The following is a 27,045-nucleotide window of genomic DNA, read 5'->3' as shown; positions in this document are numbered from 1 at the left end:
AGACACCCTTATATGTGCTGTGATGGGGAACAATTATAGGAAATCATAAAGGGCTATGTGTAATAAGCTCATTAAATGATATAACAATGAGGACTTGAGCCATTGTGGGATTCTGTATCCAAATGGTTTCTTCTTATAAAGGAGCTCCCTCTAGTGGTTGTGATAAAAACGCACTGAATATTAAAGGAAATGTATTGTGTTGAGTAGTTCTAGCAACAGCATTTTTCTGTTATCTCCCTAAGTTAGCAAAAACAAAACAAAATTACATTTACATTATTGTACTTAAAATAAAAGTCAGTCTCTAGAATAAACTTAAAAATAAAAAAATTATAAATTATATAATGGAATATATATTAACTATATATATAATATACTGTATATTGGTTATAATATATATTAAATTATATTCTTATTTTTACAATTGTATTATATGTTATACAAATGTATTATTTTATGAATAATAATATTATTAATAATAATAAAATAAAATGTTTTCATGGAATATATTTTTAAATGCAATTATTGCATCATTTTTATTAATTTAATTTAATTTGTAGCTCACAATAAGAACCAACCTCTAGAATACTTTAAAAAATGTATTAAACAGAACTTTCCCTAAAGGTTTTTTCTCTCTCTCTGAAATGTGTAGCATATATTCAACATTTTAAAGTTGATCAAATGTTACATATCTATAACATATTAAAATGTTCTTATTTGTGTTATTTTATTAGTATAATAAATTATAATAAGAATAGGAAGAGTAATACATGTATAAAATATTAGATATAAAATATTAATGTATTATTATTATTATTTATAATAATAATAATTTAATTTGCAGCTCAAAGTGTTTCTCAGCATTTTAGGGAAAAGAAAAATAACTAATTGGTTTTAATATAAATATTGTGTATGTATTGCATATGTATTCTAATTGACAGCGAGAAGGGCATCAATATTAACAGTTAAAAACTTCAAATTACAGCCATCCCACTGCTGAGTACACCCTACCCAGACGGACACCTCCTCTCCAGCCTAAGTCCGCCATGATGGATACGTACCAGTCGTTGCCAAAGACCACTCGCCACCACTCCGGAGGCAGTTCCCCCCCAGTGCCCCGCAACCTGCCTAGTGACTACAAGTACGCCCACGACCGGCTTAGTCACTTCCGTATGTCCACTGACGAGCGGATGGCCACTAAAGAAGGCATGGTGTGGCAGCTGTACGAGTGGCAGCAGCGCCAACAGTTCCGCCACGGAAGCCCCACCGCGCCAATCTACACCGGGCCTGACTACATGGACACGTCTGGCTTCAGGGTCACTCTGGAAATGCCACGCTCCATATCTGTGCCACCATCACCATGTGAAATGCCCCCAACCGGGCACCCTTCCAGGTCCTTGTCCCCACGCAGGCCCCACACGCCCTCCGATAGGGTGACGGTGCGCCCGCTGGATGATTTTGCCACCGTGGACTCACCCAGTTTGGGTTCTCCCAGAGGAATATGTTCCCAGATCTCAAAGGTAGGGAACATGGAGCAGTTCACATAATCTCACAATTTTAAATTAGTTGTGGAAAGTTCTTCTCTTTGTTCAGACCACAGGAGCCTTGACCACCAAAGGCGCGAAGGGTTATGGGAAAGCTGAGTTTCCCTCTACTCAGGCTTTGATTTGGTCTTTGTGACAGGATTCACACAGTCTTCTCTCAGGGTTTGACTCCCAGGTGCAGAGGGTGTGTCTAAAGAGAGCGTTTTTTGTTTATGTGTGTCGGTGAAGTTGTTTAAGTGACAAATAGTAGCATCTGCCGGCTACACCCCCCACATGAGAGCAGCGCTCCCAGCGCCACATTCACACGCAGCGGCAGTCACAGAAGCCTCTGTGCCTCTTACAAGTTAACATACTGTCACCCACTTCTGCTCTGCATACGCTGGGACTCGTGTGAACTCACTAATTACATGCCTCCAACAGAAAGATTCACAGAAGCTGTCAAAGACAGAGAGAAAGAAAAACAGCTTCAGTCAATGTGCAGTGATAGAGAACATCTCAGTGGGATCTGGAAATCTGAGACTACTAGTGAAAATGCTTTCACTATGGTTTCATTACACATTATATTGTCAGCATAACAGTTGACGTAACAATTATCAGCATGGATTAAGTGGGAAAAATGAACATTTAATTTTAGAACGTCTTTGCATTTTTCTCTACTTACAGCAGCATATAAGCTGCACAAACTCCACAGGGTTGTTTAAAAGCTGATGATCATGTTCTCCAGCATGATTTGAAAATAATTCAAAGAGCATCACTGTGACAAATTTGACTTAGAAATCTTAAATATTTCTTCATAATTTTGAATACCACTGTATATAAATGAGTGGAGAGGAGTAGGCTACCTTTCACTACTGTTCGAAAGTTTGGTGTTTGTTTTTTAAATACATTTAAAAAAAATTTTTTTATAGTTTTATTCAGCAAGGATTCATTCAATTTATCTTAAGTGACAGTTAAGATAGTTTTTTCTAATCCGTACATTTAAATTATTTCTGAAAGATCATGTGACAAAGACCGGAGTAATGATACTGACAAGTTCAACTTGTGAATAATTTAGCTTTGCCGTCATGAGAATAAATTATATTTAAAAATATATAAAAATGGAAAACAGTAATCTTAAATTATATAAATATTTAAAAATGTTTCTTTTCTTACTGTATTTTTTATATAAACGCAGCCTTGGTGAGAGACTCATTTAAAAAAACATTAAAATCTTACCAACTCCAAACTTTTGAAAAGTATTGTACATAAAATGTAATACGGAAAGTATACGGAAACCATTTTAATCACTTTTGTTTTGCCCTCGCAAGTTGAAATAGTTCTGCAGTGTGACTTTCCCTCCCAAAGTATTTGAATATTTGTTGAAATTTTTTTTTTAACATGTTTTGAAAGTACAGAATTGTAATCTCTCAATTAATATGGAGGAGTAGGTACTGCATGTATACAATTAGAGAAGAATTAGACATGTTGTTTTCCAAGTGGTTTCAGATCAACTAAATATATCACACAGAAAGACACGGCTGTCACTGCGTTACATTAATCTATAGATGCATCTTAAAGGCTGAAGCGTTTCGTAGAGTGGTTTCATGGACCTCCACGGTGGATCACTAGACTGTTTAGCTGATAAGATTCGCCAAAGGCTAAGCAAAGCACCCAATAAACCGCCTCAGCAGTGGTCTCTTTCTTCTGATCTTGTATTTAAATAAAAAACCTATTATACAGCAAAAATGCAGTGCCTTGGGATTCGCATTGGAAACAGAATCTACAGTGCTACTCTGCTGGTAGCAAACAAATGTTATTTTAAGAAAGCAGGTTGGAGATAATTTATGTGTAGTTAATTAAATCTCTTGTTGTTTGTGTCCTTTTGAGGTGCTATGATGGGCCTAGATGAAGAATTTTGTATGTTAAGCAAAACTGTCAAACCCTCAAAGCCCTGTGGCACATCTGAAATCAAGCACACATTTTCTAAACTAAAAGAAAAAGAGTAAAATGTGCTCTGCTGAGCCCTAGTTTTTTGAAACTGACTTTTCCTTGACTTAAAAAATGTACTGTATCCAAAACTAAAAGTGATAATTTGAGAATAGTTGTTAGAGGATGATTGTCATCATCAACACCACCATTCTGTATAATTTTGTGTCTCTGCAGACCTCGCAAATAGAAAGGAGATCCATGCCAATGATGGGCTACATCACACACACAGTCAGTGCACCAAGTCTTCATGGAAAAACGGTAAGACTTCCATAAAGAACAGACTATTATGGAAACGTAGGGAAACAGAAGATCTGCTTGGTAGATTACATTTCGGCAACGAGGAGCGTTTTGCTTTCTAGTTTTGAGAAAGTGATCTGAGATATGCCGTATAGCCTGGCAGTTACATTTTCGCCACTCCTATTGGCCAAATTTCACAACATCTCACCGCTGCCCTGGTGGTCACCTCCTGAAGTGCTTTCTTTCCCGTCTCCCCGCTGTCCTGCAGCCGGAGGAGTTGACCCTGCTGCTCATCCAGCTCAGGAGACACCAGGCCAAGATGGCCAGCGTGCACAGCGACACATTCACACACCTGCAGAACCAGCACAACGGCCTCTCAGGCCCCATTTTGCAGGTTAGAGGGTCATTTCCCCCTCAACCCACCCTGAGCATATCATACCCCCCTTTCCTTAACCCCCATTCTGTGCTCATCTTTAAAGTTGTGCACTGTTGGTTCTAGTTGTGATTGCGTTGGTTTGGTGTTAGCTCTCCGTTAGCATGGAGTCTGCGGTAGTAGAACAGCTTGGGCTGCGCAATTTAACGTAACAGCCTGTGTTTTTGAAGAACCTTTACTCTGCATTTTGCTTTTTTTTTAAAACTTTTTTTTGTCGTTTCTTCCTCTCTTGTATTTTGGATCCTCAGATTGCTTCTCAGATGTTAACAGCATGTTGCTTGTTGACTTGCCTGCATTCACATGATTGAATGTTGCCATGAACGGAAAATATAAAAAAAACATCACTGGTTTACTTGTGTTTATGGAATTTTAGATATGAAATGTGTCAGAAAGGTACTCAGTAATTAGTATAAACATTTGGTAAATAGTAACACATAATAAGCTGTGTCCCACCACTCCCATTCCACACTCTAGATCTGTCGGTTGCAGGGTTGCACGTTAAAACTTAACTAGTATTCTACAACATTTACATCATTGTTATAAAATACTTTACTGCACACAGATTTTTTGCACTCTGTGTAAAAGGGGTCCATTTCATGTTTTCTTAAATCATGTCTTTACAAAAATTAATGCTCTAAATAAGTATAGACCTTTAGAGTGAAGAAACAAATCATTTATGTATTCAATAAACATATGGCACACCTTCAACAGTGCATCAGTCTGAGTACAAATTGAATATTCTTGTTGTCAATAGGAATAAACAAAAGGGTCAATCACCCATAACAAGCACATGTGTTATAATGTATCAACATTTTAAAATCAGTCTCACTCTTGAATGCTGTTCTCTTAACCATGAGTCATGTGACCTCTTTCTTCATTTCCCACTTAAAGGCAGATGACACTTACATCCAGCTGAAGAAGGACCTGGAGTATCTAGACCTGAAGGTGGGCTTTAGTGGACCTGCCTTCACCTTCTTCCTCCAACCATCTTCTCCCTCTCTCCTCAAGGCATAAACTCTTCCTGATTTATTCCCCCTCCTTTTCTCTGTAACGGCTGCTCTGCTCTTTAACCCTGGAGTGAATTTTGAATCCGATGATTACATTTACATCAGTCAACATTCACAGAGAGCAATGCGTCATTTTAAGCTTTTATTGCTAAAAATCTGATTTTATGCTGCAATTTAGCAATAAACGTCTTGGCGGATGCATGGATGTAGTGACTAGTGATGGCTGCAAATATTGTCCAGGAGGAGAGTTTGTCAATTGAAGGTCAGATGGACGCCAGAATTTGACTCTGAATTGTCTTTCCTTCTGAACGATAAGTGCAGTGGCATCAGTTGCATTTAGGGCTGCACGATATTGAAGAAAAATGTGATATACAGTCACTTAAAAATAATGCGATTATGTGATGTGTGTAATTTAAAGTCCCCCTGTAGTCTATAATAATTGTATCCCTTAAAACACATCTCCTTAGAAAGGCTTTGATCATCAGACGTCATATAGTTCATCATAACATTGTAATGTACATCATATACATAATTCACCTGCTATATTGCTAAATGTAATTTAGCCATTTGCTATATGCAAATCACGATTTGAACATATGCAATATTTTGATCAATTCAATATATCTTGCAGCCCTAGTAGCCTTTATATATCTTGTATAGAGTTTCTCTGCTTTTGTCACAAACTTTATGGTCACTGACTTTTCCGACCCTCTTTGAAGTGGAGTGCTTTAATTAATCATTCATATTATTTCAAATGTATATTTTCAATGTATGCCTAAAATTATACCTACAGTTCACATAAACCCTTTTTATCTTCATTTCAAACAGATGAAAAGTATTGAACCTCTCATCTATTCGGTACACAGTGCGTTCTGTTTGAATGTAAGGATGGCGTGTGCACAAAATGTGACCATCATTGTGTGCATTGCACATGATCTGTAGAGTCATACTCGTATGCATGTGCTTTTTTTGTTTTGTTGTTATTGTTCTTTTGGTAAAATATCAATACTGGACTGATGAGGGTTTGTCATAGAGATTGCATTGTAATTGTGACCATTATGTGAATGATTTCGGTACAAACATTAAGCATCCACTAATTATTCTAGAGTCTGAGGTTTTCTGTTAATGAGTGAACGTTTACAGACAGCTGCTCTTACTTATGCAGTATCCTTTAGCTAACCCTTGTTTATCACTAAATGATTCACTCCCACATGAGTTCATGTCAAGTTCACTGCCGATGAAAGTATTGATACTTTGCCAAAGACAGAACAGCGCTTTGGGTGGATCGTTGCGGCTCTCCCCAAATACCCCAGTTGCTATTTGTTCGTAAACACATCTCAGAGCTTCCAAAAACAGTGTTGGTTTGTTTTGTTATGCTTTTTTTGTTTTTGTTTGTTTGTTCATCTTGAGATTTGAAGGCCTTGTTCTTTTAGTTTGCCATAGCACAGTTTGTTTACATGATTTCAGCAACATTTTGTCAATAGAATGTGCAGTCTTGTTGGTTGCTTGATCGATGCAACCTTACAGCCAACATAGTCTGGATGTTGATGCTAATGTTGGTGAAAGTGTATGAGCTTTTGCATTTTGTCAACAGGTAACTGGACGTGACTCTCTTAAAGATCGACCACCTCGGCCTGTTAAAATAGCTGAAAGTGACATCGATGTAAGTTCTCTTCTCTCTTTATTAATGCCCACTTTCTGATCACGGCCTCCCGTTTCGTTCTCTCTGTTTGCTTCTCACAAAAAGCTGTTACTCAAGCCTGAATTTGTACGCTCTGTGGGGAGAAGCAAACTCTCTCGGTGTCAAGAAGAAATTGAAATTATTGACGAGGGCTTTTTATATTCAATGCTCAATTTAAAGAGAAAAATACATGCAATGGGAGTTTTATACTTTGGGCTTGTAAATTTTTCAGTTTGATTTTTTGTATTCCAGTGCTCTCGCTGTTTTTCAGTTGATTGGAGGTAAATAATCTGGAAGTCCTGGCTTTTCATCATTAACATTGTTTCGGTTTAACAATTTATACGAATTTTGTTGGTGGATTTATCCATGTGATGAATATTTAATGTTGTTAAAACAACAATATATGGCTGTAAAATAATAACAGCTTAATAATTAATCGGAGGGAATGATAAACAGAGTGGAGAATAAACAGGCAGTGTGAAGAAGACCGTAAACAAGACACTTCTGCAGCTTCCGTCTCTCTCGCACGCGCGCACGTACCCTGTAACCCATTTTTCACTGAGAAAATGCTGTTTGTTTCTGCAAATAATGACACCAAAATTGTCTTGGGTGCATGGAGTTTATGCTAATGAATATCTTCAATAGTGGAAAATGTTGAATATGGAATAGCGGAAGAATGTTTTCCGTCGGCCCTCTGTTTGATATGTTTGTATACTTTAATGGATTCAGTTCAGTCATGCCTTCTGTTTTGGTGACCATGATTTATAGCTGTTTGTGATTGTCTCCCCAGGTTAAGCTTAGTAGGTTATGCGAGCAAGACAAGATCCTACAGGAGCTGGAGGCCAGTATACGCACACTCAAAGAAGATAAGGTGCTTTGTGTTTTTTTCCTCATCTAAATTACGTATTATAACCCAGGCATTGCTGCTCTATTGTGTTCCACGATGTCAACTTTACACACTACCGTTCAAAAGTTTCGGGGCAGTAAGATTTAGTTTTTAAGAAATGTATACTTTTATTCAGCAAGGATGCAAAAGTAAAGACATTTATAATATTACAAAATAATGTTACAAAAGTTAGATATTTCTATCCTGTTTACTTTTTATTCATCAAAGAATCTTGGAAAAAAGTGTCATGGTTTCCTTGAATATATTAATCAATATTGAGCATAAGTGACGACTTTAAAAAACATTTAAAAAATCTAAGAGACCCCAAAAACAACTGTTAGCTTGAAGATCTATTTATACTTGATCTAAGCCTTTAAAATGACTTTAGCTGTTATAACCTAATAAAGTCAGATTGATTCAGCCATATTAAATAACCGGTTTTTAGATCTAATTTTAGATGTTACTACATGAAGCAAATTTTGACCTAAATGAAATGTTGTTTTCAGAATTCATTAATCACAGAGGAACCTAGTGTCCAACCTGATGTGTGGGGTCCCCATGTGCTAGTTCTTGTTCTTTCTAACTTCTTTATCTGCGTCGTCTTCTGTGTCTCACCTTATCTAGGACAAGCTCGAGTCAGTTCTGGATGTTTCCCATCAGCAGATGGAACAGTACCAGGACCAGCCCGCCCATGCAGAGAAGATCGCCTATCAGCAGAAGCTGTTACGGGAGGATGTGGTCCACATCAGGGCGGACATCTCACAGGTGTCCACGGTGAGGACACACACCCGTGTCCATACACTGAATATCAATGCAATACTAACATCAGCTTGTTGCACTAGTATTAAGGCTTGCTTCTGTTCTGTGTTAAACAGGAGATGGAGAACGCTTGGGCAGAATACAGCCACTTAGAGAGAGATGTGGACAGATTGCGTTCTGTCCTTCAAGACCAGATGACCCACAGTGCTCTCTCTCAGGTCAGACCCAAAGGAAAATGACACCAAGCTGATTTAACTCTTTTCAAAATGTAAATGAAGGACAGAGGTCTTTCTTTACTCAAACCCAAAATTGTATTTCAGCTTTTATCCCTTTAATGCATGCTACCAAACTAAAGTATCAATACTGTTTGAGCGGCAAAATGTATCAAAAGATGTTAAACCGTGTCTCCTTTTCTATTCAGCATGCACCTCTCAGTCCGGTAATTGATAGAGAAAGAACAAAGTAATGAAAGAGATATGGAGCTCTCGGAGGCGGAGTGAAGATCTAATGTTAGTTTTTGATCAGCGCGATAGAGTCGTAAGAACAAGGCATACTGTGTCTAAGATTATTGATTTCTCAAGTGTTTGTGTGAGAGCGCACACAGACAGAGTCAATAAATTATGGCTTGTTCTGAAAATACAAATAAGAGAAAATCCTATCCTTTCTTCAGTGTCCCTTTGAGCTCTAAATTTGCCTCTTAGAAAATCAAAGACAAGCCTCAGGGTCATCATATTTTTTTCAACAGTGATCACATCAGTAAGAAAATACTTCTATTCTATCATATTATATTATATCATATTATATTAATTAACTGTTGTTTAATTAAGATTTTTCATCCGTTTCTGTTGAAAAAATTGTTCTAATATTAAATTATATTATATTAATGATCTGAATACTGAAAGACAGACACTCATTTTCAATATTCTATACAATTCTGATTATGACATTATATATATATATATATATATATATATATATATATATATATGTGTGTATATATTTAAAATTGTATGTATGTATGTATGTGTGTATATATATATGCATTTTTCTGTTAAGATAAGCTTAATATATGTGTGTATTTGCATATCAAATAATATATTCCGTTTTATTATTTAAGTAAATGTAATGCATATAAATATGTACTGAAGTATACTCACTTGTATTTTATTCCCTCCTGTTTCAGGCTCTTATATTTATGCTTTTATTCAGTTTAATCGTTGGACTGTTTTATTTCATCCAAAAATGATTAAATCTCTGTTACTGTGCAGCAGGAGAAATCTCAGCTGAGGAAGGAGCTGTGGCGGATCGAGGACGTACTTGCAGGCCTGAGCTCCAGCAAAGCCAACTACAGAGTGACCATTGACTCTGTGCGTAATCCAGGTGAGAGCGGGCCCCTGCCTGCCATCACTCCCATGCACTGGAGCACAGACCGAGGTACTGAGGTCAAACATCACCACACGCATCTCACTGCGTACAGATGCTACTGATAATCATACATGGTTTTTTTTTTTTTTTGCTTTGTGATGTCGACGTTTGGGATATTTGCGTGACCCAGAGAGGAAACTCGTGCCTTCAGCGTCATTGTCCGCAGTGCCTTCACTTTTCACTCCATCCATGGGTGAACTGAAAGCTGCTCAGTCCAGTCCCCATCTCAGCCCGGTGCAGTCTACCCAGCAGCCCCTGCAGCTCTCAAACCCAGCCCACAAGCAAAAATGGGTGAGTGAGTGAAACTAGGTAATCAAGATACTACTTTAGTGTCTTTATCTGTATTTATTGATGTTTATGTTTACATATGCAGCCTGAGGAAGATGCTCCACCCAGACCCCCCCTGCCTCACCTCTACAGCCCAGATGAACACCCCCCAGCTGTGCCCCCTCTCCCCAAAGAGACCTCCGTCATCCGCCACACATCAGTCCGGGGCCTGAAACGACAGTCTGATGAGCGGAAACGTGACCGTGAGATTGGGCAGTACACTAACGGAGATCATAAGGTTTGTGACGCTCAATGGCACCCGGATAAGGCCAGCTTTGGTTGCTAGTGGTTAAATGTTATTATAGTTCTGAGCTCTATTCTTTTGGGACTGTAGGTTGAGATCCGGGCATTCCTCAGTGAGCCTGAACTGCTGGTAGTTGGTGGACAAATGGGGGACTTGACCCGTGAGAGTGGCTACCAAACTCTACCAAACAGAGGTACACACAGACCTGTACACAGTCAGACTCAGGTTTGAACAAGGTTAACACACTCGCTGAAAAGGGAATGTGAGGTTTGGTTCATGTAAACCATAGTACAGTTCATTGGTGATGTGAAAACAATCCGCAAGTAATATTATTAATTATTAACTACTTATGAATTATTATGTATATTTGCTTTGTAGCCTGTGCAGGTGCTTCCCATCTTCCATAATTCCCATTTGGAGAATTTCGACAAATTCTGCAAGTGTGGAAATATTAATGAATGTGTTTAGGCTACATAAGATGCTGTGAATGTGAGCTTAGTCTTAACATTACGGACTAAATAGGTGAACAATATCATTTCAACCACCATAATTTTCTTCAAAGAATGCTGTTAAACACAATACATAATTTGAGATGTGATGATAAATTATACTGAGGTGAAAATGTGCATGACTTTCAGAAGAAATTACAGAATTTTCCTTTGATAGAGCAATACTACCATTCAGAAGTTTGGGGTTAGTAAGATATCTTTTTAAGATATTACCGGTATTACTTTTATTCAGCAAGGATGCATTAAATAATTTCAAACAAATGCTCTTTTGAACTCTCTATTTATCAAATAATCTTTTGTATTATGTTTCCAAAATAATCCAAAAGAATAATGGTTTCTACAAAAATATTAAGCAGCACAACTTTTTTCCAACATTGATAATAATAAATGTTTCTTGAGCATCAAATCAGCATAATAGAATGATTTCTTAAGGATCATGAGACACTTTGCCATCATAGGAATAACATTACATTTAAAAATAGAAAATAGTTACTTTAATTTGCTCTAATATGTCCCAATGTTACCATTTTTTTTTTTTTGATCAAATAAATGCAGCCTGGGTGAACATAAGTCTTTTTTTTATTTTTTATATTAAAAATCTTACCGGCCCCAAACTTTTAAATGTACTTACTGTTGGACATTGTTAGCAGGCAAATTAAAACTACTAAAAACAATTGTGCTTTAATAGCGTCCACAGGGCCAAAAGTGCCCATAGCTGAAGAAACACGCTTGCCTAATTGCGTACCAAGTGTGAATGTGAATGTGAAGACTCCGGTTACTCAGTGGGCAGTGATGCTTGATGATTAAAAGTATGATCTCTCAGCTCAGAATTTGACATGGTCTGAAAGATTTGTCTAATCCAGTCCAACTTCTGTTAGGTTTGACTAGCTCATCTTCAAGACTGAACCAGTCATCAAACATTTCATCGTTCGTCACCATTAGAAGAGGACTCACCACCACAAGCTTGAAGGTAGGAAGCCAAACAAGTCCTGAAAGTGTCTATTGAGAGGCAGAGGGTCTCTCATAGTTTGCTTTGGCAGGTTGGTTAGATGCAGCAGCAGTGCAAACCGCTGAGCACATGAAATAAAAGCAGCCAGTGTGGGCTTGAGCCAGACTGTACTTTGCGAATGAGTTACTGCTGTAGTGTTGCCATCCAGACTGTGAACAGTGTGTCTCCAACCCTGATGGATTCATGCAGAAAATGTTAACAGAAATGAGCACAGCAGATCTTCGAAATGGACTCTGCTACTTGACTCTTTTCTTCTTTTCTCATTCTCCCTTTCTGACTGACTGTTCACACATTATTAACAACACATCATACAAAATAAAAAAAAATTGTCTCCAAAATATGTAATATATTGTGATTTAAATATACACTATTGTTCAAAAGTTTGGTTTGAAAGGGAAAGGTTTAAAGGAACGTTTTTGAAAGGAGTCTGTTATGTTCACCAAGGCTGCATTTATTTAATCAAAAACACAGTAGAAACATTAATATTCTGAAATATTCTGAATTTTTTACAACTGCGATGGCAAAGCTGAATTTTCAGCAGTCTTCAGTGACACATGATCCTTCAGAAATCATTCTAATATGCTGATTTGCTGCTCAATAAACATTTCATATTATCAATATTGAAAACGGTTGTGATGTTTAATATTTTTAAGGAAAAACTGTGGTGCATGTTTTTCTCCCCGCAGTTGCTTTGGTCCGGTTTCTTTCAGCATTATTAACACATCCTCTGGTGTCTCCTAGGAGAGACCAAAGAGTGCCTTGGAGCGGCTGTACTCTGGGGAGATCGTGCAGCAGCGCGGACGCATGAGCGCTGAAGAGCAGCTGGAGAGGATGAAGCGTCACCAAAAGGCTCTCGTACGGGAGCGCAAGAGAACGCTCAGCCAGGGCGAGCGCCAGGCCTCCACATCTCGTTCCTCCTCCTATTCATCCAGACCCGTGTCTGCAGACCTGGGATCAGTACGTTAGAGCACAATGACATGTTTTCCTCCAGAGAGGATTATCACCCTGACATAAATGTACATTCAGCTATTTACACTGTTTTGATGGAGAACTGTAAGATTTTGCGTTAATGCGATCAGCATTTTACCGTAGTAGTGTCTGCCGCAGGTAAGTGGGTTTGTGGGAGGTGTTGCAGAAGGAGACGGGAGAGATTTTATCATATGTTGTCGGGCCGCACGGATGGGCTACAGAATAAGGACAGATGGGAGTTATACTATTGGCCAATGAAAGACATGGACTAATGTGTTTAGAGGGTTAATAATGAAAGCTGATGTGCTATTGACTCTCATTACAGGTTCAAAATGTTGTAATGATTTATAGGAGCGTTTAATTTTAAACTCGGGACATGGATCTCAAAGGAGCAGTTCATCTGGGATAGTGAATCAAAGTAGTGTGCTTTTACTTGTGGGGTGTTTGAAAAGTCCAAAGGCAGCACTAACATCAAAATGCTCTTTTAACCTACAATAACCCAATGCTCAAGTTATGGGAAACAATGTCTGCTGCATTAGTGGACTCACATACTAAACTAAATTTTAAGCACAACAAGCTCTCAAGCCTTTTAGCTGTTCATCACTCAACCATAATAATTATAGCATAACTAAAGTGTGAAACCAGACTATATTGTGCTTACCTCACTCATTAATTTTATTGTTTTATACTAATTGCACCAAATTTCACATCCAGCTTTCTAATAACAATTTTTCCAAAACCTGCAAAATATTTTTTTTTCATGCAATTTGGGTTTGACTTGAGGCAATTTATGGCCTTCTTTGTACAGAATAAATTACATGATCATATTTTGTTTTTGATGTTAACATTTTTTTTTTTACAAAACCGGACTTGGTTTAACTTACCCTGGCTTTTATTTTTTAAAATACTTTTATCATTTTACTCCTTGTTTTACCAAAATGTATTGGCCTGGGTGATGTATGAATAAGTTGTTTACAATTGTACTACTTACTGAACATGTTTTTTAATCACTTGTATGATCATAATAATATAACAGCGAATTGTAGCATCATTTGCAAAGAGAAAATCAATTGCACAGCAATTTACTTTTTCTATAATCTTTTTTGTAGATTTTTGCACAAGAAAATAAACACTTTGCTAGTAAAAAAGCAAAAGGAGGTAATTGTTCTTTTTCTGTCAACTGTGAATGTGAAACCGCAGTTTATTTCACGACACACTGATTTATTTTCTTTCCAGTAAGCACAATAAAGCATGGGAATGAAGCATGTAAATGAAGTCGCAGATGGAGCTTTTTATTGCGTCTTTCTAGGTCTGCAGGAGTGTTGAACGCTACGGTTTGAGAGCTTGAACATGTGACGCTTCAGACGCAATCACTCCAATCACTTTTACATGGTACAGAGGTACAGGAGCGCACTGGGACAATATATAATTATGCTCATGGTTGCAGTTTAACCAAGTTTTGTGTGTTGTTTTTGTGCAAGGCTCCCCTCTTTAAACTTTTCAAGTAAAGAATGTTGGATGTAAACTGATATGTGGAGCACAGAGGTCATTTTAGCTTTAATAGTGTCTAAGGTTCAGGGAAAAAAACTTAAAGATCTCTTGAGCGTTACACAGTGTAACTGGAAATGTTTTTTTGTACATTTTTCTTGTCCTGTAAATCATGAGAAGAACTAAAATGTTCATGTCCTGAGTTGGATGTGTGTAAGGTCTAGATTGGCTGTCTCAGGGCTCTGTGTTTGTGTGCCTTCAGTGGAGAAGAGAGCAAGACTTTGATTTGCAGCTACTGGAGCGGGCCGTGCAGGGTGAGGAGAGACCAGTCGAACACAAAGAGAGACAGCGCTCTCACTCCGACGAATGGCTTACCCTGAGTAGCACACCCATGAGAGAGTTGGATCTGGAGCCTCTGGACTACCAGCTGGACCTCAGCAAAGAGGTAACCATACTACTTATAGGGAGAATTCCCCTAAAAATAAGAATTCTGACATAATTTCCTCCTTTTGTGGTTTAGAAAATGCTCAGTAACCATGCACTTGTGTTGTATGTACAAAAAGTGAATGTTAAGTGAGACCACAAATGTTGAGTCCATTAAAATGCAAGTGGTACTAACTGCAGAGCCACATGACGTCCAGCTCCACCTAATGGCTGGAGTTCTGTTTAACGATAGGGTTATGGGTAGGATTATGGTGTGGTTTGACATCAAGCTCCACCCATCGGCTCTACAGTGAGCAGCCTCTTAAAATGTGTCTACATTTTCCTTTTCTGTTCCACAGAAGAAAGTATGACAGAATTTTCATTTTTGGTTGAACTATCCTGAGTTTAATGAAAGGACAATCTCAGTAACCGTTGCAAAGTACACTTGAATGTAAATTTTCCCCCCCATTATTTTACACCAATTGTTCAGTCTTTTATAGTTTCATATTATACATAATGTACTTTTTTTTTTACAAGAATGAAAAAAGTAAATATTACAAATTAAAGTATGGACAATAGATTTCAGATTAAAGTGATTGATGGTGTATGTTTGGTCTCAATGCCTGTATAGCTGTCAAAGCCTCAAAAGGTGGCCATCCCTGAGCGCTATGTGGACATGGATCCAGAAGAGCCCCTCAGCCCTCAGGAGATGGAGGCCCGGCATCGTAAAGTGGAACGAATCAAGAGCATCCTGGCCAAGTCTAGGTACTGACAGATCAGTTTTCTTTAATACAGTCATCTTTATAGATGTTTTCTTGACATTATATTGAGGGTATGCATTGACGTCACTTTCCTGCTGGAACTCGCCCACTCAACTGGATTGAGTGGCAAAAGAGCTGCTGCATGACTAGATTTAAAAGGGGAAAACACGAGTAAAACAAATTATTTTCAGTTTAAACTAAATGTTAGACTCGATATAGTGTTCCTTACAACTTACCAAATATCCAGTGATCCGTGGATATTGACATGCAGCCAGAAATTGTGTTTCCTGACATTTATTTGTGCCTGATTTCGACGCCAGGGAAATGCATAAAGAAAATTTGCCTGTGAACGCTTTATATAAATATAATATAGGTAGGGCTAAATCCAGGTGATGACGCACGCACACGCACACAGCAGGTGAAATAAGTATTAAACACGTTGCCATTTTTCTCAGTAAATATATTTCCAAAGGTGCTATTGACATGAAATATCCATACATACAAAGAAACCAAAACAAATAAGTTAGGAAATTAAAGGATTAGTTCACTTTTAAAATGAAAATTATGTCATCATATACTCACCCTTAAGTTGTTTCAAACTTGTATGAATTTCTTTCCTCTGCTGAACACAAAGGAAGATATTTAGAAGAATGTCAGTAACCAGACAGTTTCTGGTTCCCATTGACTTTTATAGTATATTTTTTTCCTACTATGAAAGTCAATGGGAACCAGAAACTGTCTGGTTACTGACATTCTTCTAAATATCTTCCTTTGTGTTCAGCAGAGGAAAGAAATTCATACAGGTTTGAAACAACTTAAGGGGGAGTATAAGATGACAGAATTTTCATTTTAAAAGTGAACTAATCCTTTAAGTTATGTGTAATAATGTGAAATGACACAGGGAAAAAGTATTGAACATGAAGAAAGGGAGGTGCAAAAAGGCATGAGAAGCCAAGATAACAGTTGAAAACTATCAGTAATTAAAAAGAAATCCATCCCCCTGTCAGTGCAAATTAATATCAGCTGGTTCAGTCCCAACTGATGGCCTACAAAAAGGTCTCATTGCCGAGGTGTCACACAAGACACATCTCATGATGGGTAAAAGCAAAGAGCTGTCTCTAGACCTTCGCAATCTAATTGTTGCTAAACTTAATGATGGCATTGGTTATACAGTAGGTGCATTTCTAAGCTTCTGAATGTTCCAGTGAGCACTGTTGGGGCCATAATACGGAAGTGGAAAGACAATCATTCACCATAAATTTGCCTTGACCAGGTGCTCCACGCAAGATTTCTGACAGAGGAGTGAAAAGAATAATCAGAAGAGTTGTCCAAGAGCCAACACCAAGTTGTATGGTGTTTTTAGGGTGATGTGTAGTGCAATTTCTCCTCCAAACATGGTGTGTATTATGGCATCCAAACGGTTCAATTTTGCTCTCATCTGACCACACTATATTCGCCCAGTATTTCACTGGCTTTTCCAAATGTTGTGCAGCAAACTTTAAAAGAGCTTCAACATGCTTTTTTTTTCAGCAATGGAGTCTTGCGTGGTGAGCGTGCACACAGGCCATGGAGGTGGAGTGCTTTACTTACTGTTTTCTTTGAGACAACAGTACCTGCTAATTGCAGGTCTTTTTGAAGCTCTCCACAAGTGGTCATTGGCTCTTGGACAACTCTTCTGATTATTCTTTTCACTCCTCTGTCAGAAATCTTGCGTGGAGCACCTGGTCGAGGCAAATTCATGTGGAAATGATTGTCTTTCCACTTCCGTATTATGACCCCAACAGTGCTCACTGGACCATTCAGAAGCTTAGAAATGCACCTATAACCAATGCCATCATTATGTTTTGCAACAATTAGGTTGCGAAGGTCTAGAGACAGCTCTTTGCTTTTACCCATTTTGAGATGTGTCTTGTGTGACACCTTGGCAATGAGACCTTTTTGTAGGCCATCAGTTGGGACTGAACCAGCTGATATTAATTTGCACTGACATATAATCCAGGGGGCTGGATTGCTTTTTTATTACTGATAGTTTTCAGCTGTTATCTTGGCTTCTCATGCCTATTTGCACCTCCCTTTCTTCATGTGTTCAATACATTTTCCCTGTGTCATTTCACATTATTACACATAACTTAATTTCTGAACTTATTTGTTTTGATTTCTTTGTTTGTATGGATTACTTGGGTTGTTACCAACATCTGGTGAACATTTTCATGAGAATAGCACCTTTGGATATATATTTACTGAGAAAAATTCACCTGAGAAGGTGACGTGTTTAATACTTATTTCACCCGCTGTATATATATATAAATATAAAACTTGGCAGTGTTTATTTAAATACATTTAATTATGAAGAATTTGAGATGGTAAATGTTTAATTGATGAGTTGTCAATACAATATATTACAATACAATATATAGGGTATTATTTTACCCCAAAATTCAACATATTGACACAAAATGATAACTGCAAATCCACATTTCTGTGAATTGGAGTGATCAATTTGCTTCTCTTTTTCTGTAGCTTCCTGCAATCGGTAAACATATACCTCAGATTTCTTGTCAAATCTATTTATGCAATTAATCTCAAAGCTCTTTCCCGTTTTAGATGTGTTTTGTGTGTGTTTTGCGGCATTTATGCTTAAAACCAATGTTTGCCACTCAGTGAGCGTTACAGCAGTCACTCCGGCTGACTGTGACATCACATGCATACCCTCTATTGACCACCATTCAAAAGTTTGGGGTTAGTACGATTTTTTTGATTTTGAAAGTCCCTTATGTTCACCGAGGCTGCATAAATTTGTTCAAAAATACAGTAAAATCTGTAATATTGTGAAATACTATTGCAATTTAAAAGAACAGTTTTCTGTTTAAAATGTGATTTATTCTCGTGATAGCAAAGCTGAATATTCAACAGACTTCAGTATCACATAATCCTTCAGAAATCATTCTAAAATGCTGATTTAATGCTCAATAAATATTTCAATTAATTTCCCTTTTATTGTCATTGCTTAAAATACAACAAAATTAGTTACGGTGCATCCACACTTAACAGCACAACAGCAATAGTACTGTACAACTATGACACAATTAGTATAATAAAATTCAGCACAATAACTTTGGCATCTGAAGTGAGGTATTGCATGTAAAAAATATTGCACAGCATTATCTTGCAGTGGCCCTATACAATTAGTGCAAAGGGTATTTCTTATTATCAATGTGTAACACACTTTTGTGTGATTTTTAACAATTCATTGATGAATAGAAAGTTCAAAAGAATAGCATTTATTTGAAATGGAAATCTTATGCTTATCTTTACTGTGCCTTTTGATCAAATCAATCCTTGCTGATTCTCTGTGAGTTCATTCTGTTTTTTTTTTGTTTTTTTTGTCTGTGTGTACATAAGTGTTCAGAATATACCTCCTCCAGCGGCAGTAGACAAGCCAGTGCTTCCAGACATAGACTCTGCTCTACAAGAGCAGGAGAGAATCATCACCATGTCCTATGCCTTAGCATCAGAGGCCTCACTCAAGAGCAAACAAGTGGCAGGTAAACTAACCAGGAGGATTACTGTTCTACACAGTGAATTAATCTCCTCAAATTACTTGTATCTTGTTAATACACTCCATATTTTATGGAAACGCATCCTGTATTTTACATGCCATTTATTAGTCAAATCACAGACTGTACATTTATGTTTTTAGCTTAAACTATGTTTTCGTTTTTAGCTTACTGTGAAAAGCACAAATCATGTTAAATTGCATGTGCAAGGACAGGGAGCACACAATGTGTGTTAAGATAGGCTAAGGAAGATGAATGAGAAGCCCTTAATGACCATACAATCAGTTCACACTTGTATGACTGCCAGAGCTCCATTTGAATAAATTAATTTCAGAAATGGTCTGCAGTACACCTTGACAGTTCAAATACTCTGAAAAGATCAAGGTAAATGTGAAGAAAACCCTTCAAAAACAGTTATTTGTAATTCTAATCTGACAGTGCCAATAAAACTTCCTAAACCGTCACTCTGACAACTACGGAATAACTGCGAACGCTCTGAGAAACGGTCCACCCCATTTCAAAACATCGGTAATGGAGGCGTGATGAGGAAGAAGAAAGAGCAAAGCCAAGCCTATCAACCGCAACGTTAATAACTGAACATTATTCCTTATTAGCGCAGATCTGACGAGTAAAGATGCTTGCTAATTGGGAGACATGTCGGATCTTTCAGGCTGGGAGGAATCTCTTGATGAGGCCATTTTTTTCCGAGCCGATCAATGACCCAGTTGAATATGCACTGGGGCTTGTTCACTCTGCATCCCGTGGCAGCACTTTGAACATCTTTCTGAAATGGCATAAAAGCACACCATCGTTTCATCTTTAGTTCTTACAGAGGCCTCACTCACTCTGCCAGGTCTAACCTTCAGACAGGGAGCAGCGTGTCTCTCTTAGTCACACAGATTTGCAGTCAATTCGTCCTGACGTGATGGATCATAATGTGTAAGGCAGTGTGGCGTAGTCGACAATTATCATTGGAGAACATGTCAGAATACCTCATCTGTGAAGGCAGGTCTGGGTTTTGATCAACTTCTGCACATCATTGTGCATTTATTTTGAGTAAAGACTGAAGTAGTCAGAGCTGTGGCCTTTAAGCAAACTGTATATATTTAAAAACTTTCTTTTTGTTAGACAAACTTGATTTTAAAAGTTGAATGAACTATCGAATGTAGAAAAAATTACACAAACAATTGTTGATGGTTTTTACTCTGGTTAGTGTGAGCAACTTAAAATATTAAACAGCAAGAACTTACTATGTCAAGTTAGGTTGTGTGAGTCCAATTAACAGTCTGCTGAGCATGCTCAGTTTGATCACTGATGATGCACTTGAATAATTGGGTTTTTAGTCAAAGCATGTGATGACAAAATAGATGTTTTAGCTTTAGTTGATGTTTTTCATTATTTATTTGCTGTACAATTTAAACTAATGTCACCATCAGAGTGATAAGTGTTCTCTTTGGTGAAGTTTCTTCCATGTCAATGCGTATTTACGACATGTTTCGGTGTATAGAAGTATAACCTTTTCAGTTTGCACAACAAACTTGGGATCCACAAGTAAAAAACATTATTAATATTGAGTTTACAGAACGTATTATATTGTTTGGCCAACTTTAAGTTGATACAACAATTTTTCCTTAAAGGTTGTATCAGCGATGTCAGGCCCAAAAATAAATGATCACATTCATCTAATCTTTCCTAACGATCCGCCCCATAAGCTGGCTGTCAAAAAAACGCGTCTCTGTAGGCAGCCTAGGCTCTGAGATCTGCACACAAAAACAATTGGTTTCACCAACCACTCAAAACCAAAATAAATAGTGTTCTAACCAATCACCGACAGGGGCTGGGTGTTGCGAGGTTTTGCGCTCGTGCACGGCTGCACGCGAAGTCGGAGCTGAAGAAGAAGCCATCGTCTATCAATGAACAAGAGAAATTGAACATGGTTGAGTCAATCCCCAAGAGGAGGAGGAGGAGGATTAGGGTGAAGGAATACCATTGTGTTTATTCCAAGACACGGCGGCTTCATTAGCTCCGACTTCGCGTGCAGCCGTGCATGAGCACAAAACCTCACAACACCCAACGCCTGTCGGTGATTGGTTGGAACACTATTTATTTTGGTTTTGAGTGGTTGGTGAAACCAATTGTTTTTGTGTGCAGATCTCAGAGCCTAGGCTACCTACAGAGACGCGTTTTTTTGATGGCCTGCTTATGGGCCGGGCAGCTAGCGGATCGTTAGTAAAGAGATTAGATGAATTTGATCATTTATTTTTGGGCCTGAAATCGCTGATACAACCTTTAAGTTGAGTAGTCAAAGTCCTGAAGCTGGTTGCCTCAAGTTTTCTCAACTTCTAATATTTACAGTGCATTCTCTTAGCATATTGAATTGTAGGGCACATGAGGGCAACACGCGTTGGCTTGTGACATCGCCTGGTTCCACTAACCCTCTTTGCAAAATTGTTTCATGTCATGTCTCATGTCTCATGTCTCATGTCTGTTCTATCAATAAAAAAATGAAGGAAACGCCAACATTTTTTGCTAAAACTGCTACCAACTGGTCCAATGGTGGACTACCAGCTAGAGGGGCCAAGGTCAACCTGGTTAAAGTTGGTAGACTACCTTGGTTAAAGGAATAATTTGCCAAACATGTAAATGTACTCACCCTAATGTCATTTCAAACCTATATGACTTTATTTCTAACTTGGAACCAAAAGGAGGAGTTAGTGCCTATGAGCACTTGGGATTTCATGTTTTAAAAAGGTTTCAAAAGCACCGTCAATGGTCCGTGCGACTTGTGTGCTATATTCCTAATCTTTTGGATTTAGATGACCGAAACGCAAGTCATTATTTGGTGAGAATATTCTGTTAACCACTGCAGTGAGTTGAATTCGAGAACCAGATCATTCAGCTTGGTGAACTTAAAATACATTACTGTTCAAAAGTTTGTGATCAGTAAGATTTTTTTTTAAATGGTTTTGAACAAAGTCTCATATGTTCACTACGGCTGTATTTATTTGATCATAAATACAGTAAAAAAAGTAATATTGTGAAATATTTTTTAGCATTTAAATAACGTTTTAATATATTTTAAAATGTAATGTATTCCTGTGATGGCACATCATTCTCCAGAAATCATTCTATGCTGATTTGGTGCTCAAGAAACGTTTATTATTATCATCAATGTTGAAAAAAGTTGTGCTGCTTAATATTTTTGTGGAAATCCTAATAATTATTTTTTAGGATTCTTTGAATAAAGTTCCGACAAACAGCATTTATTTGAAATAGAAACGGAAATATTTGTTTCTATAATATTGTTATATAATATAAATATATCATTTTTTTGTTGTTGTCACGTTTGATTATTTTAATACATCCTTGCTGAATAAAAGTTTTCATTCTTGTTTATTTAGTTTTTTTAAGTAGGCTAAATCTAACTCTAACTATTTTTCTTTCTAAATCTGGTTTTCTCTCATGAATATGCCAATGAGATCTACTGCAGAATATTTTCAGTAAATAACTAACCTGTTCTTCACATTAAGTTATTGTATGGGTTCAAAAGACTTTAAGCTTTGGTCATACAGACCATTTTTATGATAATTTATTGTGCTTTTTACTTCCTTTTTGAAAGCAAGAGCAACCAGTACAGCTCATTGTTTAAAAGGTCCCCCTTTGCGTTACACATTGGTAGAATGGAAGTCTTACAGGTTTGGAATGACATGAAGGTGAGTAAATGAGGACATTTTTTTTTTGAACTATCATTTTAAGTTTGACCGCGTTGATGACCTCAGACCAGTCTTATGCACAAAAAGCTGTTTGTAGTATGTAGCAGCAGTTAACTGTGTCACTAGCTCTCTGTGTGTTACTACTGTACACCCCTCTGTTCCTGTTTCTGCTTTAGCCTCACCGCCGGTTAACAGTCCCACCTCACTCCCTCAACCTCCTCCACCTCCTCCTCTTCCTCCCCCCACTCCTGCTGCCGTCTCTACGGCTCAGTCTGCCCCCCCTCCCCTGAGCAATGGAATTCACTACACCTTTGTCTAATCAGAGAAAACAAAAACAAAGTAAGAACTAACCGCTAACCGCTTAGCACGCTAATGTGCTTTTGCTAATTGTTCCGTGTGTGTTTTGACACCTTTTCTGTCTGCATGCTGCATGATTGTGCTTCATCAGGGCTTGTGCTGTACTAGTAACTTCATGAGTAGTGTAGATTGCTCCCCCCCCCCCCCCCCCCCCCCCCCCTCTAACAACTGCCTCCACATCTGGAGATAAGAGAGGTGTGTAAATTGTGTGCAAATTGGCTTTTTGTGTACGGATAAGCCTAAAAAGCCATAAACAAATGCTGTCTTTTGTGAAATGTTTGTAATTAACAAAGACTCTGGGAATCACGGAGGCAGCACTTATCGTTGTGTTGCCAAACAACACTTGCTTTGCCATCTGCAAAGAGCGTCGCCATTTCGATGTCTGTGACTAAAATAAAGAACAGAATGGCAGTCAGGGTTTGTAAAAACTTACGTTAGATGTGCTTTTCTTTACAAATCTGTTTCAGTGCATTCATGAACACGTGTGAATGGCTCACTATGTCTGTTCCACTTTCACCTGCTTTGTGTGTTCTGCTTCCCAGCATGCCCTAAATCAGTGCATGCTATGCCTTCTCATTTGACACATGCCTGCCGTGAGCCGTTTTATATACAAGGCACTGTCCACAAATACGGTACACTTTTGGGTCCCATTACTTTTTTAAAGTTGTTGAACACTCAAATGTCTTGCAATGAGAACTATTACACAAACCATTATCTAACAATTAAATTAACCTAGCATCAAAAGTAGAACATTTTACCGTATACCTGAAGCCTTAAAGCATGCAATGTCATTATTTTGGTATTTTTATTTGATATTCAGTTTGATGTAGTCAAACCTCATTTCTATTTTTAATTCATATTAATCACCATAACTGTAATATTTAGCTTTGTCCTAGTGAATCCAGACAAACTAACTATTAGTAGCTTATAGTTAGGTATAGGATTGGGGTTAGAAGAATAAGTTGACATGTACTGTACTTGTAAGTTATAGTCGGTTGAGGGACCATCAAAATAGTGTTAGCAGATTATTAAGCATACGGTCTACTAATACTCTGAGTATTAGGTTAACAATCAACTTTTCTGAAGGAAAATTCTGAAGGATTTTTTAAAAAATCGTCCTTTAAAAAAGTCTTATACCCAGTTTTATTTTTTATTTGTGGACCGCACCATGATTACCGTATACTGTACGAGAGATTCGAGTCACCTCATAACTGTACATTGTATATGTTTATTAGCCAGTCCATTTAATCACTGAATGCCTGAGCTGCCTGTTATTCTGCCGTTTCAGCAGCATTTGAATGAAATTGAGCGGCATGACGCATGTCTTGCACAACATGCATGTTTGAAGTGTGTTTAGCTGAACATTGTCTCTATGTAATATGCTGCACTGAAAGAAGGAGAGTGGAGAGTGTTTACCTGTCTGCTATTTAGTAAGGTAATCAGGGGCGGATGATCTAGAAAATTATTTATAGGGTGGCAAGAGAACTGTGAGGGGTGGCAACACCAAAGCAAACAAGCATTCAATCATCTATACTTGTAAGACACGTGATCATAATATATGTGGTAGTGTGGACTTATGTAACATTTAAATTTAGATTAATCACGTGTCATAGGATGTCACAGGAAGATTTCAAATGAAAGTGAATATCTTGAAAAATACAAATACAATTGTTTCTTCATTTTAAATAGGGAAGCAATATTTAATCATGTCTGGCAACTTGAAAAAATGTTTTATTTGGGACTATAAAAGTAAAGTATATATGCATTTCACAGATTTCTATGTACCAAATGAAAAACAACTGTACTGTCAATACACCGTAGTTCTACAAATGAACTAAATCAATGCATTTATTTCCATTCTAAGTAATGAAAACTGATAGAAAAACATTAGGCTTGAAATAACCCTTATCCTATGGACCCCAAATAACAAAATATCAATATCCAGGGCACCAAGAACACATCAACACATTCTAAATGTCCCTGAGCTCATTAAATATCAAAGATCTGAGACTTAACAGAGGTGGAAATGTCTGTATGTGGGCATTACAGAAGGTCACCCAGAACCTCAACCACATAGCAACTACTTAGCAACATTTGAACCACAACCCAGAACACCCGTCTGTTTGTCTATCCTCACCTTCAAACGGTTTTACATTTTAAGAAAATACCTTGTCAAGCCAACTTGAAGCCTGTTTTTCAAAAATGTAAATCTACACTGTAGAAAAATATTTTCATGATTTATCACAACTTTTTATCTTTTGTCAAATCAACTGCAATAACTAATATGTGAAGATAACATACTATTTTGAGTTTCTGTTTATTAAACCATTCTTCTTCATTGTATTAACTAAAATTTGTAATTACAACGAACTCAAAATTTGTTGCAACAAGTTTTTTAAGTTGAATCAAATTATTATTATTTTTTTACTGTGTAGTTAAAACTAGATTCTTACCTAACTCTATTAGTTTCTGTGATCGGTATCTACTTATTGGTTTCATTTTATTTTGTCGGATGTAAAATATATCCATGATGAAAGTGGATGAAAAAGAACCATAAGAGTCGTCATATCTGTTAAGGAAGTTGACTGCACAGTGCAGCTACTAAAATGCGGTACAGAAAATGCTGTGTAAATGTATGTTTTATACTGGGATAAATCTGGGGTGGCAATGATTTACCCCACCCCGGTAGATCCGCCCCTGAAGGCAGTTGAGTTTAACAGACTAAGTACTTGCAAAACATTGGTTTCAACTGTAACTTGTTACTTTATTTTTAGCACATTGACAAAGTTGTTACTTTAGTACACCCTTATTTGTGGGTGCTTTTTTTCCTTCAGTGTATTATGTTATTTGTTTCGCTTTGTTTCTTTACATTTTACATCTCTTCCTCTTTATCTCTTTTCTAGCCAAAGCTGTGTCTGGATATTGAGGTGCTGTCACATTCTGAAAACCCCACTAGTGGTGGACAAACTTAAACTCTGCTTATCGAATCACATCGCTCACATTTAGAGATGACGTTAGCGCACTTTTGGACTCACATGGGAACTCACTTCTGACAAGCATTTTTGTAGAGCTTTTATTTGATATGGACATTTTGCTGTGGAAACTGCTGTGCATATGCTGTACAAGATCTAACCATGATAACCCAGATATAGAGAGCCATTTTATATACATTATTGCACTTTTAATATGCACCGTATTGTAGAGAACATTTAAAAGCTCATGTTTCACTTCTCAAGGCAAGACAGAAGTCTGGATGGATTTCAGTTTGAAATACAATGGTAATGTAATGACAAAAAAAGTATTATAAATGTGTGACGCATTATAAACATGAAGGGTAAAAATGTCAAATGTTGATTGTATTTTGTCAATTCAGATGATATTCTTACACCAAATCACTTGAAATATTATTTTTATGTATCCAGCACTGCCAGTTTCCAGTTAGCTTGCAAATGCATTTTATTTTTGTTGACAAAGGTAGGGGAAAAAAATAACAAAAATAATATTTTCAGACTGGATTTGTGTGAAAACTGGTTGGGGAGGGATATGCCACATACTTTTTTTTCATTGTTTTCTTTTTTTTTTAAGAAATTGTAAATATTAAAGATATTAACAAGAATATATATGTCTTTTATTCTGTTTGTGTTATCAATGAAAGAAGGAAAGAGAGATAACAATTTCTATCAAATAAGGTATTTGTGAAATGATTTGAGGGTTTTACATTTGCATTGCATTAAAAGCGGTCATCAACTCC

At 37.3% G+C, this 27,045-nt stretch overlaps 1 protein-coding gene across 24 annotated transcripts in view; it reads left to right on the top strand.

Annotated features, from left to right (window-relative positions):
* plekha7b (pleckstrin homology domain containing, family A member 7b) overlaps window positions 1–27,045 on the top strand; it is a 104,398-nt gene extending 77,353 nt beyond the window's left edge. For 6 of the 24 annotated variants that reach the window (XM_079597065.1, XM_079597046.1, XM_079597063.1 and 3 more), the window contains 18 exons: window positions 983–1,517; window positions 3,684–3,767; window positions 4,015–4,140; window positions 5,071–5,187; window positions 6,781–6,849; window positions 7,658–7,738; window positions 8,378–8,527; window positions 8,629–8,730; window positions 9,781–9,946; window positions 10,068–10,228; window positions 10,311–10,502; window positions 10,599–10,701; window positions 11,896–11,987; window positions 12,768–12,983; window positions 14,746–14,928; window positions 15,538–15,671; window positions 19,070–19,212; window positions 26,198–27,045. In XM_079597065.1, the coding sequence (XP_079453191.1) occupies window positions 983–1,517; window positions 3,684–3,767; window positions 4,015–4,140; window positions 5,071–5,187; window positions 6,781–6,849; window positions 7,658–7,738; window positions 8,378–8,527; window positions 8,629–8,730; window positions 9,781–9,946; window positions 10,068–10,228; window positions 10,311–10,502; window positions 10,599–10,701; window positions 11,896–11,987; window positions 12,768–12,983; window positions 14,746–14,928; window positions 15,538–15,671; window positions 19,070–19,212; window positions 26,198–26,220 (2,677 nt within the window). In that variant the 3' untranslated portion in view covers window positions 26,221–27,045. Of the gene's footprint in view, window positions 1–982; window positions 1,518–3,683; window positions 3,768–4,014; window positions 4,141–5,070; window positions 5,188–6,014; window positions 6,069–6,780; window positions 6,850–7,657; window positions 7,739–8,377; window positions 8,528–8,628; window positions 8,731–9,780; window positions 9,947–10,067; window positions 10,229–10,310; window positions 10,503–10,598; window positions 10,702–11,895; window positions 11,988–12,767; window positions 14,929–15,537; window positions 15,672–19,069; window positions 19,213–26,197 lie in introns of those variants that run through there. The other 18 variants (XM_079597061.1, XM_079597047.1, XM_079597055.1 and 15 more) reach the window with 14 other exon arrangements.

Source organism: Phoxinus phoxinus, assembly GCF_949152265.1.
Source record: "Phoxinus phoxinus genome assembly, chromosome: 2".
Lineage (NCBI taxonomy): Eukaryota > Metazoa > Chordata > Actinopteri > Cypriniformes > Leuciscidae > Phoxinus > Phoxinus phoxinus.
The sequence above is the reverse complement of the archived record's forward strand: the minus strand, read 5'-3'. Positions and strand labels throughout refer to the sequence as shown.